Raw genomic sequence first — 13,699 nt, 5'->3', positions numbered from 1 at the left:
CCAAGGGACGCCGGTACCTACAGATAGCATCAATCACTCTAGGTATAGAGGCGGAGCAGTGACTTGTTGCCGAGTTGTTTGTTATCTATTCTTACGATTAGCAATCGATCAACAACAAAGCCTCGTACAAATTAAAAATTCCGGCTCAAGTCGAATTGCCATGACATGAGGGCGCCGACCCGCGTCCGATGGGGCAGCAAACTGAGTACATCACGTGCGCAGGTCAGCATTTACAACCTGCAACAACTATTACTCCAACGACCACTGCTACCAACTCGAGTTGCTGGAGACAGACACCCCCACCAACCACGATATCAAATAGTCCACAACAAGCTTGCATGTTGTGGCGGCATCCGCCATTACAATACCAGAATCATGTCGGGCACTCGGGATTACAGGTCATGGACCAAAGAGGGACTCATCAAAAAGATTAAGCTGCTTGAGTCGCAACTCGCAAGTCAGCAGCGGGCGCAGGGACAAAATATTCAGCCTAGACCTAATACCCCTCCTCAGCCACGCAAAGCATCACCACCACCATCATCATCTGCAGGCGAACCCTCTGGGGTTGCTGCAACACCACCACCACCACACAAGAAGAAAAAGCAAAAAGGCGTCCGCCGCAACGCCTCGGAATTCTCGACCCGGTACATTGCCCTAAAGCTGGCGTACCTCGGCAAAAACTACAACGGTCTCGAGTATCAACCGTCTGGTGCGTTGCCCGCCATCGAGGAGGAGCTTTGGAAGGCCCTGGTGAAAACCTGCCTCATCTTTCCGGACCCTGAGCGCGACCCCAGCGAGGTCGACTTCAAAGTGTGCGACTACTCCAAATGCGGTCGCACCGATCGTGGGGTTAGCGCCTTTGGACAGGTTGTTGCGCTGCGTGTGAAGAGCAACAAGCCTCTGCGTAAAAAGAAGCAAGCTGCCGTCCAACAGGACCAGGACGGTTCGGGCGAGGCAGCCCCGGCGTCGGCTGATGAAGCAGGGTCCCAGGTTGTCCCTGAAGATAGCCAACCACGGCAAGAAGATGAGCAGCAAGAAGAGGAGGAAGACGACGCGCCGTATCCTGTAGAAAAGGAGATCAAGTACTGCAAAATGCTCAATGCGGTTCTGCCAGTAGACATCAGGGTACTCGCATGGTGCCCGAACCCGCCCCCAGGGTTTTCTGCACGACACTCGTGCCACGAGCGACAATACCGATACTTCTTTACGCAGCCCATATTTTCGCCCGTGCCTGGGCGCCTGGACGGTGTGATGGGCTACAAGGAGCCAGGAAGCACACACAAGGACGGCTATCTTGACCTTGACGCGATGCGAGAAGCGGCTCGCCTGTTTGAGGGCGAGCACGACTTTCGCAACTTCTGCAAGATTGACGCATCTAAGCAGATCAGCAACTTCAAGCGGCTGATTCGAGAAGCCTCGATTGTCGAGGTGCCTGAGGCAGCTTCATCTCTCCCATATCTAGACACTCCCGAGTTTAGGCCGAGCGGCGAAGCATCACAGGCGCGGCCAAAGGTGTATTACTTCCATGTGCGCGGCTCGGCATTCCTGTGGCATCAGATCCGACACATGATAGCGGTGCTTTTCCTGGTCGGCCAGAGGCTAGAAAAGCCGTCTATAGTGTCAGAACTACTCGATATTGAAAAGTACCCCGGCAAGCCAAACTATCCCATGGCATCTGACACTCCTCTTGTGCTTTGGGACTGCTTATACGGCGGCCGTACCCTCCCGGACGGGTCGACTCATGGTGAGCTGGAATGGATATATGCCGGGGCCGATGGCGACAGTCCTGACGAGCTCTACAATCGCAAGGGTCTTCTCGACGAGCTCTGGGCTTATTGGAGAGGGAAGAAGATGGACGAGTTGCTGGTCAACCAGCTTCTCCAGCGAGCTGCCACCATGGTGGAGGATCCAGAGCGCCAGGCAGCAAAGGCATTGGCAAAACCAAACGAATCGGAACCACAGCCCAAGAAGAGCAACAAAGGGCCCAGTCGCAAGACGTTTGAGGGCGATGACTGGTATAGACAGGTGGGTGTTTATGAACCGCTCGCCCAGAGATATATGTTGGAAACGCCAGACGAGGTCAATAATAAGTGGGCTCGCAGCAAGGGATTCGAGAGTGCAGTCGAGCTTAGTGAGAATCCTGAATGGCGGTCCGTCATCAAGGCTCGAAAAGCTGCAGCAGCTGCAGCTCTTGCTTCTGAGGCTGCCTAAGGTTCAGGAGCTTGATGACGGAAGCTGGAATGTGACGTAGATGGTCGATTGCATCCAATAGAAGAGTGATGATGCCTTTGCATCTAGGACAGCTGTCGTTAAAATTGATAAAATTGTAGTACATCCCCTTTTCGAGAATACTCCGCGCGAGCTGTAGATGTCTGTGATGTTTGGGTCTATTTATTTCGAGTTTTCGGCCGACTCTGGCTCATGAAGACATGCCCTGACTCCCCTCCATACAGCTTCCACGACGGGCCTGCGGGGCAGAAGACGAGGAAAGACGACGACGAGCTCCTCCTCCCCCTCGACGATGATGACGAGGTAGAAACGCACCTCGAAGCCCAGCGGGGCCTCATTGATGACGACGTCCCTGATTTTCTCGGTCGGGATGAAGCGGTTCTTGGGGCCCCCGAGCGTCGGGAGGATGAAGCCGTCTCCCTGGGAAATGGTCTGGACGCCGAGGCCCCGCAGGACCAGGAGCGTCTCGGACCTGTAGATGCGCAGCTGCGCGGCGTGCAGCAGCACCAGGCACAGCGGGACGAGGAGATAGGCCGGGCTGGCGGCCGACAGGGACGCAAAGACGCGGCCCGGCGGCGAGGCCAGGCCCAGCTGCAGGAGACGCACCGCGAGCTCCGAGAGGCCTTCTGGCGAGAGCAGCGGCGACGACTCGGGCCGGTCGTCCCCGTCGTGGCGTGACGATGACAGCGATGGTGGCTGGTGGGACCTGGGGAATGCTTGATCCCACTTTGCGTACAGAAGCAGGACGGCCGAGGCCGCGATGATGACGCGTCCCACCGTCACGGCAGCCAAGAGGACGCGCAGGCCAAGGGTGAGTGGCGGGCGTGTCGTCACGGTGAACTCGGCGGTCGTCGAGGAGGACGACCGACGATCTAGATGCACGGGCATGATTGAGATGAAATGAAGGAAGAAAAGAAAAAAAAGAAAGAAAGAAAGAAAGAGCCCGCAGTGACCGCCCGCCCATAAGCGTAGGCCCAGTCAGGGACAAGATGTGTAAGTGATCTGGGTATTACCTAGGTAGCTACATAGGCAATGTAAGCCTCAGGTAGCAATAGTAGTAGTTGGTCGTGCAACTAACTTGTCGCGCGAGCACGTGCTGAGCAGGTTGGCGTCGGAGGTGATTGGAGTGGACAAGGGACCAGTTTTGGCTTAGTCGTAACACGTGATTATGACTGGGTTCCACAGATTATAATCCCACTTTCGTCGACCTTTTGTTAACTGTAACTGGTTGGGGTAGTCGCAAGATTACCGAAAGAAGGCCATCACGCAACCAAATGCACGTCGCTTCGAACCTCGATGCGCCCGTCGTGAAGACAGCGAAGGTATCGCTCTCGCTTGGGTAACCGGCGATGAAGCTTTGCCCTAAGCCATGGAGATAATCTGAAGGGAGGTTTCACTCATCACAGGACTCCAATCGCTGTCTGGCATTGACGGAATACGCTCGGGGGATGTCCATAGGTTGGATTGGATAGGTCGACTTTTATTTTGCAATTTTGTTTGTTTTTTTTTTTTTTTTTTTTTAATTTCATTTTCTCGTTTTTCCCTGTATGCTCGCTCCTCACAGCGGCATTTTACATCGAAGTTCGCAACCACGTTTGGATATTATCGCAGAATAATAGAAACAAACATTTTTAATACTTGATTTTGAGTAAGAAAAAGAAAAAGGCAAAAAGAACAACAAGCTAAAAGTAAGTGGCCGTGAGGCAACTGATTATATCAATCGCTGAGCGCTTCATTAATTCCATGCCCAATTGGACAGCATAGGACGCCTTCCGCGCATCGAAACCAATTTGATCAAAACAAACCGTCTCCCCTTTTTCCATCTCATTGATGGGTCTCGCCTTTTTGCTTGCCCTATGCCGACATGCGAATGTTGATGTCGCAGAACTGGGGCCCTGGGGCCTTGTGCTTCTTCTCTTGTGTTTCCGTACACCGTCTCCTCACTCTCTTTCGAACGAGGCTGTGAAAAAGAAAAACTAATAACCAAAAACGAAAAGCAGAAAAGAGAAGAATAAACAATAAAGGAAAAGTCATCAGTTCATCAGTGAGAAGTCCGCGTGCGGGCGGTGAAACAAAATAAACTTCGGAAGGCATTTGAAGAAAAAGAAAAAGAAAAAAAAGAGAGAGGAAAGGAAAAATAAAAAGAAAGCAGGGGGATAAAACGGCAAAGAAGCATATCCAGCGCTAATGCAAATGCTTTAGATCACAGTTAATGATGGAGCCATAGCAGGCAATGAAGGACATGAATGCTGCAAGTGGCAAAAGCAGGACCAAATGTGCTAACTGAAGAAACCAGAAAAGTCAACTTTGCTAGCTAAAAGCCTTTCTCGGTGGTATATATCATCGACGAAGATATATTTGGGCGTGTCTTCGCTCCTTCCGGAGCTTCTTCTTGCGAAAATCAAACGGAAAACGCCAGCCGCCATGCAAAGTAGGTAGGCATGATGAATGCAAGAAAGGGCTAAAGTAGAGAAAACAGGATCATGGGTATATATGACGCGTGCCCTCAACAGAATTATATATGGTAATAGAAGAATAAAAGTGGCAAGCAACAAGATTTAAGCGTGAGCAAACAAGGGGGCAATTCGGTGTGTGTTATGCAATCAAAACATCTCATTGGGCTGAAGACCAGTCTGAGTGCGCTGTTGCTGCTGGACCTGAGCCACAGCACGGGCAGAGAAGCTGACGGGCGGCCCGATGCTCTCGTACGGCGAAGTCTGGTTTGCAAGCTCGGGTGACTTGCGCGAGAGCATCGACGAGTTGGTCCGGCTACGACTGGCCGATCGAACGCGATCTGTGACGCGAGAGATGCGCGAGGAGATGCTATTGTCGACGCTGCTGCGACCCCGCTGGTGGCTAGACTTGGGAGTAGGTGGTGCTGGCGACGAGAGGATAGGAACAGTGTTCTCGCTTACGGGGATCGCTACGGGAACCGGAGGCGCCGACATGGGCATTGGTGGTGGGGGAGGGGGTGGCGGGGGGATCTGGTCGTCATTGTCCATGACTATCTCGATCATTCCAGCTGTGCGCCCTCCATAGACTTGAGGCTGCTGCGATTTTTGGCTGAATGAAAGGGGCGCAGGAGGCGGCGGCGGGGGTATGGCAAGATGCTGCAGTTCCTTGAGGACCGGAGGGGCCGGAGGAGGAGGAGGAGGAGGAGGAATTCCCTGAGACTCATGCGCCGGCCTTTGGGTGTTGCTTGCCAGCATATCGTCTATTGTCCTCATGTTGCCCGCCTGGCGAAGGTCCGAAGACACGTCCGGCGTGCTCATTTTACGGCCATTTGCTTGACGAGAGGTGGTCTGCTGAGAAGGCTTGAAAGTCTTGGGGGCAAGCGGCTCCTCAGGCGGCGCTGACATGCAACGAGAAATTGGTGGACGGACGGGAGGACTGTAGACGGTGGATGGTAGCAGAGTAAGAAGATTCTCTTGTGGCGCCTTGGTCTGCTCGGAATCCGCTCTGGTCACCGGCTCGCTTCTCTTGGGCGAATGCCTTGGAGAGTCGTTGGATTGTATTGGCGAGGCTCTCTGGGCAAACGTAACAGGAATTTCGGGGACTCCCGGCACACTTCCAGCCTCTGGTTCCAGGATCAAGCGCATCGCCTTGGGTGTGGCAGGAAGCCCGATCAGGGGTTGACGGTTGGCATACATGCTCCTTGCCTCCCCCGGCTCGACGGTGCGACTGCGCGTGGGCAGATCTCTGGGTGGCACAAAGGCTGTGCTGGGCAAGGACGATTCGAAAAAGGCCGGGCCTCGAGTAACAATAGGCGACAGCTCATCTGGATGTGGAATCGGCGGCGCAGCAGGTCGACGCGCCAGTGACTTGCGCCTTTCTTCAAGCTCTCGAGCCGCTGCCTCCTTCTTGAGCTGTCTCTCATCCTTCAACTTGCGAAGTGAGCTGACAGCATCCTCAGCCTCGCCAAAGCCTGCAGACTCCTTGGACGGTCTCCTGTCGCTCGTCAGCCTGTGGGAAGCCGACCCTGGCGAGGCGTTACGGAAGCCCCGGCTACTGCTACGAGTGTTCTTCTTGCGGAACCTTTCCTTTGCCTCTACAGCCCTCATGTAGTCGTTCTCCTCCTCAGAACCAGAGAAGTCTCTCGGAATGGCCGACATTGGTACTGGAGATGGAGGCGATGCATTCCTGCCACTGCTGCGCTCACGACCGGTCCTTTCGGGGCTGGCTGTTCGCCGTCCACGGCTGGAAGGACGGCTGCCACCGTTGGCTCGAGTCCTCGATGCATGCCGAATCTGACTGCTGCTTAGTTTTCGAACGGTACTGGGTTGATCTGTGGCCATCTCGATGCCCTGCCCGTCACCTCCTCTCCTGGTATCGTTTGTTCTCGGAGTGCTGAGATTGATCAGTTCCTCAGGGGACATAGGGACCGGTGATCGAGGAGATCGCTTGCCAGCTCGTGGAGTGTATCCTCTCGAGGTCTCACGCCCACGCTGATCCTGATCAAGGGATGTTTCGCGAGACTTGGACTTCCTGGTCTTGCTAGAATCCCGTCCACGTCCTCGGCTGGTCGCACGCCTGCCGGTCGTGTTGTCCATGCTGTGGATATAATCGTCGAGAGTTTTACCGGGGTGACCATATCCTCGGGCACGCTGCGCCTTTGCTACGCTGGAAGTTGCAGAGGTAACTGAGCTGGCCACGGACCCCGGTCCTCGCCGCCGGCTTGGCCAGTGAAATCTAGTCGAAGAGGCCACAGACTGCTCGGGAGAAGTCACGTCACTGCTCTGGTTTGCTGGCTCAATGGGCTGTAGGTGCAAGTCAACTCCTTGCGGGATGCGATTGCGTGGCCCATTGCGGCTGGTCCGCCCACCCTGATGATCCATAAGCATGGCCATGGAAGCAGGCGAGGGCGAAGGTGGTGGCGGCTCTCTCCTGCGGTGGCTGTCCCGCATCATCATTGGGCTTGCAGTTGCTGCACGTCCGATCGCCTCGGCCTCATTTAGGTTGTTGTTGGTGTAATCGTACGACGGTCCTCTCGAATGTCCTTTGCCATCTCTGTCAAGTACAGGAGATGACGGGCCGGGAGTGCGTCGACGCTGCTCGGCCTTTCCTGTTGCCTCTCCGATCGAAGGCAGGCGGTGTCGGCCGAAGCTCTGGTTCGAGGGGCGCGCGGAGCTGGGTGTGGGGAATGCACTTCGTTGAGAGGGACGGAGGAAAGCGGTGGCAGGGTCGAATGCGCCGGGGGAGATTGCAGACTCGGCGATAGGCGTCACGCCTGCTGCAATGGGAGTCTGTCCATCGTCACCTGCAAAGTACTTGGCCTTTGCGCCTTGGTCTCCAAAAGAGGTGATGAGTTTGAGCGCCGAAGCCTTTGCGATACTTCGCTGCGGTCCCCTGTTCATGCCTGGCGGTGATAACGGAGGACTGAGCACCTCAGGGATGCTGGAGTTTATGGCATTCAGGCTACCAAAACTGAGTTGCGCTGCAGAGGGCGAGGTCCACGGTTCTGAAGATTCTTTGCCGATGCAAGCAAGGCTAAGTGAATTGGAGCATTGAGTGTTAGCAGTCCATAACTTGACCAAAAGATCACGAAACAAAGCCTCAATATCAAGCCAGACACGGAGGGGAAATCTTACCATCGAATGGCCAACTGTTGCTGGCCGTGCTGAACAGCCCAGTCTCCCCATTTCTTGAGAATCTGCGCTTGGCGTTCCCAGACGGACGGAAAGAAGAGGCAAGTCAGGAGTAGGGCCTCCATGTAGCGCTTGTGAGACACGTAAATCTCGATGGCATCGATCTGGTCGCCCATTCCGATCATGATTGTGGCAGCCGCATGCACGTCACCATTCTCAAGAAGTCTTTGAACATAAGCACGCCCAAGCTTGTGCTGAGAGGCCTGTCCCCCGATTCCACTCAGTGCCAGAAGCATCCAATCCGAAGAGGTCATGTTGGCTGAACTGGTTGCCATGATATCCGGCTCTATATCACCGAGCCATTTTGACAGCAGGATGCGGTTAGCCGAGGAGTTGGGGTGTCGGCTTAACTCGTCTCTGATCAAGTCTTCTACCTCGCGATTCCAGCCGAAAATTGTGCTCAACATCTGTCGTCGAAGATCGTCATTAGTGAGCCTTGAGGCATCTGCCATGGCTGGCATTTTGTACGGGATATCGCTGAGGCGACTTCGAGTGAATTTGAAAAGATCATCAACCCTCGAGTCTTCTGGGCTACGCGCAATCTCGTTTCGAAGGCGTGAGGGACGGTGTTTCGAAGGACGGCCGCTAGATGAGGTCATGGACACGGAGCTGAGACTTCCAATCGAGTACGAGTCCCGGTCACGATGCCGAGAAGAATGAGGCGCTACCGATGACAACATTGATGAGCCGGCCGAGATGTACGTGTTTTCCGTGAGGCCTCGCGAATGGGCTGATGGTTGGTATCTCCCGGGCGTTTGAGAGCTGGTCGATGAAATCTCGGACGTGCCACTGCGACTTGACTGTGAGCTGTCAGGCCTGAAGATGCCCGGGCCGCTCGAGGCGGTATCCCTGGAATGAATCATGCGGGCGAGCGGTGACATCCTTTCCTCTTCGCTCTCTGACGTCATTGGCTCGATCGAGATGGATATCTCTGACTCCGAGTTACTCGCGGCCGCTGCCTTTTCTTGCTCCTCGATGGATACAGGCGGAGACGGCGGCAGCAGATTAGCTGGGTGTTGGACATTGGCAACCATCATCGCAGGTGCGTTAAGATCAAACTGCTGTACGGTGTTGTTGGCACCCAACGTGAAAAGGCTGGCGCCGGGGCCGTAAACAGCTAGCCCTCGGACATGTTCCAATGATGGAATGCTGTCCTGGGTAACATGCTTGGTCCGAACGTCCCATGATAACGTCTCGCTGTAAGAAAAAAAAAGTATCATTAGTCTCCATTTTCTTGGCGGACATCAAAACTTATCTCTGCTGCGAGGGGGTGCAACTCACTTTTCAGAGAATTGAATTATCCTTCCATTCTTTGACCACCCCATCCAGTTTGGACCGATCAGATAGTTTTCGCTCTTCTTTAGGATTCTCACAACTTTGGCTGGGTCGGCGTTGTTGTACGACTTTGCCACGCTCCAAATACGAAGATCTCCATCGTTAGTTTGTACGGCGAGCATGTCTGATTTTTGCCTTGACGAAGATGCATGCCAAGCCAGATTGACAATAGGCGAGGGGCCTCTTGAAGTTGTCAGGTTGTGCAAAATGGTGAACCTTGGCTGAAGATTTGCAATGAGCAAGGATCCATTTTGATACCTAGCAATGGGATACATGTTAGCCCAGATCATGCAGAATTCCATATCTGTGTTTTGTTCTTCTTACCCGATTGCAAATGTTCGGCAATCCGCGGACGGAGCTAAAGCTGTCACTGCTATTTGGTCCAGTGTTCTCGAAGAGATGTGCTCTGATGTCTGTGGCTCGAATAGTATAATGTTTCCTTGAGTATTGCCTGCGCGGATCGGTCAGTTGTTATTCTCCCATGAATTGTTTGATCACGGCTGCTCCTGTAGAGCGAGTCTTGATTCATCGGATCAAGACGACTTACCAAAGGCGACGTTGCCATTACGCATCCACGCAGCCGTTGAAAGGTGCTCATATGAAGCAAAACGAGCCACCTCGTCACCTGACATGAGATCCCAAACTATGGCAGTCTGCCCTGCGTCGTAGCTCACCACCAATCGTCCAGCCCCTGTTTCGCTCTGGGTATCAACTGCCAAGAGCTGAATCTCCTCCGAATGCCTCGAAAACCGCCGCTCTATTGTCAAGGTGTCGTGATGGCAGCACACCACCGAGCTGCCCTGCGCATAAAGGAACATGGATGCTGTCGCGGCGCAGGGCTCGAAGTATCGCATGACCGCAGCGCGGTCCTGCGTCCTGGACTGCATCGCTGGGTAGTCCTGGTTGACTCGACCCCTAGACTTTTGGGCACTCGAGACGGAGCGGTTCCGAGCCAGGTGGCCCGGAGCGGACATGTTATGGGATTTAAAGACTTCCGTGCTTGCCGTCGCTTGTCCTTGACCCGGCGGGGAGTAATAGCCCCTTGGCGGCGGTCAGGCGATCTTGCGGTCAGAGTAGGCGCTGTTAGCGGAAAACTGCAGAAACAACCCTCAATCCTCCAGGCGTAGCCAAAGGGCGCATTGCGCATAACTCTGCACACTCCGAGACAAGCGGGATATTGCTTCTGCAGAGAGGTGCTGGTACACAACCACAAGGAGATACGGAGGACAAGGGCTCACTTACAGGAGGCGGGAATATTCCAAAGGGAATAGTCGCAGCTGACCAATACACGCGGGAAGAAGATACAAAGCTTCGTCTCATTCAACCATCACAGAGGGGGACAAAAATAGGCGGTGTTCTGAGCCTTCGAGGATGGATCCCGGACTGAGGGGATTTGCTTCTAGTCAGCGCACTACAATTGTCTCTGAAGAGCAATCAAGTGGTATGTGATGAAGACGATGCTGGGTGACGCCTGTCGATCGCGATATCCAAGGTTGTAGACAGGAGCCGCGTTCGTGTGCTGCTTTCCTCCACGTCGAACCCTTTGAGCTTTTGCTGAACAGGCGCAACGGTAACGTCGGGTAGGTGTTCTGGATGACACCGAGTTTGGATTGATTGGGCTCCAAGACGAGATGATATGTAGGAGCGAAAGATGGTATGCAGTGATGGTTGCACGACGACAAAGATCGTGGAGAAGATGGGAGCGCCAGAAACGGTTTGAGGATGGTGTGCTATGCGTGTGAGAAAGGTTAAGGGGCTAGTACCAAAACAGGTGCATGTAGAGAGTGCGGAGATGGGTGTGTGGCAGCGGTAACTGTCTGCCAACGATAGGTTACCCGCCTCGTGGGCGGCACACAGCACATACAGGTAACGTATCGATCAGCACCTTGATAAGTCTGAAGAAGGCTAGTTCTGCGGGAGGAAGGGTATGCCGGCGCTTGTGTTGCAGCAGTAGGATCTACTCGGAATAGGAGAATTGTAGAAGAATGTTTGCCAGAGTTACGCGGAGGGGAAAAAAAAAAACAATAAAAGAAGCAAACAGAGAAAAGGCAAGGAGGTGTGAAGGTAGTTAGGTACCTATGAATGCATGTACTCTAAAGAGAGAAAAAAAAAATTGGAACCCTTGTTCACTGCCCAGAAAGGGTGTGATAGGTTGATAGCGAATAGGTTGCAACTTCAAGCGCCCTGGCCTGTCAGTGGTCGATCCCGAGATGGCATATCAAATGAGAGCGGTTCTGATCAATGGGCCTGACATTCCCTTGCGTGCCTCGTGCCTTGAGTGGTGGCTTGTCGGTTAGCGTAAAATCATGTTGCAGGCCAGAACAGCCAGCGAGAGGACTGCATGCTTGCGTGTTTGCTGTGGGCAGAAGCGGAGACAGGACCGGCTCATCAAAAAAGCCCCCAGCTCAGCCCACACAGGGCTCATCAAGAACCTGCAGCTTCACGTTCAAGGCATTAAGATGTGCGGGCGCAAGAAAGCGGTGGGACCACGGGTTGACCCAGGAATGATGGGGCATGCATCCTGTACACCACAGCGGCAAGTAGAAAGATAGTGACCAGGGCCAACGAGAAACCCAACATGCCGGGGACTGGGCGATAAAGGGCGAGGAACAGACAATATTGCCTTGATTGCTTCCATCACCCATTGACGAGGCATAAAGAGCTTGCCAGGGTTCCTTCTCATCAGAGAGAAAAGTCTAGCCAAGGAAGAAGAAAATAAAACAGATAAAAAGCAAAAGTCAACAAAAGTGGAGGGAGGGGGTGGGATGAACCATTCAGCAGAAACCCTTGACCGTTAAAGGACCCCTGCAAAGCGGGAACCAGGGCGTTGGTAGACGACGGTAGGTTCAATAATCCAAATGTGGGCGATGTACATATAGCATTTACTACTGCAGGTGCCCGCCTATGTGCCTGTAGTCGAGCCCAGAACAAAGAAAATGGAATTGAGATGCTTCTTTTTGCATTAAGCGATTCCAGCTCGGCCCCCATGAGAAGATGCAAGGCGCCGAAATGCGGACGTAGGCGTTGGGCACAAAGAGCATTCATTTATTGTTTGGAGGATTGATCACCTGGCCTCCTCGACTTCTATGTGTGATTCTCCAGAGATATCTTAATGCTCAATTCTCACAGGCAGGCGGCCGGGAATTGTTGCCCCGCAAAACGGAGGCGCTATGGGGTGGCTGGCCATGTACCAGTGACCATGGCCAAGACTTAGACTGCGGGAGGTGAGTGGTCGTACAGCGTCCGCTGTTCATGTTTCCCATTGATGCTTTTATTTTAGCTTCCCCGTACCTTGCATTTCGTGGTTATAGCCGTATAGCCTGAGGCGATTCGGTCCATATATCGTGGCGTTCGCTTCGCCTCGTTCTAACAGCTTCTCGCCTTGTTCCAGGTCGCCTTCAAGAAACTGACAGACCTGCGATGACGGAGGGGGCGTGATTCGCATGACTGTTCCAAGATGGCAAAGACCTCGAGAAACGACCGAGTCCCTGGGCGATGCGACTAGAGTTTAGCGTGGCTCTGGCCCCCCGTTGCGTGCGATACTCCCTGATGGGCTGGTGCCGAGGGTCATCAACCAGTGACAGAAGCAAACTTCTTCAAAGCCGTCGTCGTCGGTGTGGTTGGGGTGATGGGCGGGGTAGAGTACAGGGCTGTCAGTCCACTCAAGAGTCCCCGTAAGCGCCGGCCCGTGGCCAATTCGCAATTGTGGACTCCCATTCGCCGGAGCTGCAGTGAGATCAAGCAGGGGTCGGGCGCTAACCCAGATTCTTCGACCCGCCTTTTGCTAACCCCACCCATTCATTTATTCATTGTTCAGTCACTCCCCTGGCAAAGATGTGCGTTGACATCCCCTGGGCTAACGATCCCCACTTTCAGACGAACCACAACTTTTCTGACCACCTTGGAGTACATAGCCGTAAATAACCATGCGACGACTTTTAAACTTCGATCTCAATGACGAGAGGACAAAGCATTGTCCCGATAAATGCAAACGACAAAGATTAAAATGACATATGACAACATAACAATTATCACTATATACATCGATGGAAATTGGCGAGGCTGTCTCAGACGCAAAGCACGACATATACGAGCTTTTGGTAGTTGCCAACTGTCAACAATCACTCTCATCAATAAATACAGAAAGCCGGAATCAGAAAAGGAACAAGAAAACCCCTCATCCACATATCAACCGACACAGGAGCAGACTTCATCTTTAGCCATCATTCAGTCGCTGGTTTTTTTGGCCCCCGTAATGACATGCTCACTTGATCCAAGCAAGGCTGCATAACATGGACATCGTGCTTCGCTAGCTCTCGGGCTTCTTCCTACCCGAAGCCTTTTGGTATGCTTCACTTTTAGCTACGTACCTTAATTACCTTGTAACCCTAGGACGGCTTACCTAAAGGTAGATATCTACCTAACGCACGCAGCCTGCTGCATTTGGGCTGCATGACCCGGTCTGTACCTAAGATTCAGGTCCTTGTCCT

General features: G+C 53.4%; 4 protein-coding genes across 4 annotated transcripts; 2 read left to right on the top strand and 2 right to left on the bottom strand.

Moving 5' to 3' along the window:
• Positions 1 to 375: 375 nt before the first annotated feature.
• On the top strand, positions 376 to 2,211 carry PpBr36_07165 (uncharacterized protein; the record flags this gene model as incomplete). Its single annotated transcript, XM_029894303.1, has 1 exon — positions 376 to 2,211. The coding sequence occupies one exon, from the start codon at positions 376 to 378 to the stop codon at positions 2,209 to 2,211; it is 1,836 nt and encodes a 611-aa protein (XP_029748824.1).
• Positions 2,212 to 2,391: 180 nt separating this feature from the next.
• On the bottom strand, positions 2,392 to 3,117 carry PpBr36_07164 (uncharacterized protein; the record flags this gene model as incomplete). Its single annotated transcript, XM_029894302.1, has 1 exon — positions 2,392 to 3,117. The coding sequence occupies one exon, from the start codon at positions 3,115 to 3,117 to the stop codon at positions 2,392 to 2,394; it is 726 nt and encodes a 241-aa protein (XP_029748823.1).
• PpBr36_07163 (uncharacterized protein) lies at positions 2,422 to 3,133 on the top strand (the record flags this gene model as incomplete). Its single annotated transcript, XM_029894301.1, has 2 exons — positions 2,422 to 2,903; positions 2,968 to 3,133. The coding sequence occupies 2 exons, from the start codon at positions 2,422 to 2,424 to the stop codon at positions 3,131 to 3,133; spliced, it is 648 nt and encodes a 215-aa protein (XP_029748828.1).
• A 1,699-nt stretch (positions 3,134 to 4,832) lies between these two features.
• PpBr36_07162 (uncharacterized protein) lies at positions 4,833 to 10,183 on the bottom strand (the record flags this gene model as incomplete). The annotated part of the gene is made up of 5 exons (XM_029894300.1): positions 4,833 to 7,716; positions 7,818 to 9,071; positions 9,156 to 9,467; positions 9,534 to 9,660; positions 9,757 to 10,183. 5 exons carry the CDS (start codon positions 10,181 to 10,183, stop codon positions 4,833 to 4,835), a joined length of 5,004 nt encoding a protein of 1,667 aa, XP_029748827.1.
• Positions 10,184 to 13,699: the final 3,516 nt, after the last annotated feature.

Source organism: Pyricularia pennisetigena, chromosome 1, assembly GCF_004337985.1.
Source record: "Pyricularia pennisetigena strain Br36 chromosome 1, whole genome shotgun sequence".
In the NCBI taxonomy this organism is placed as follows: domain Eukaryota; kingdom Fungi; phylum Ascomycota; class Sordariomycetes; order Magnaporthales; family Pyriculariaceae; genus Pyricularia; species Pyricularia pennisetigena.
The sequence above is the reverse complement of the archived record's forward strand: the minus strand, read 5'-3'. Positions and strand labels throughout refer to the sequence as shown.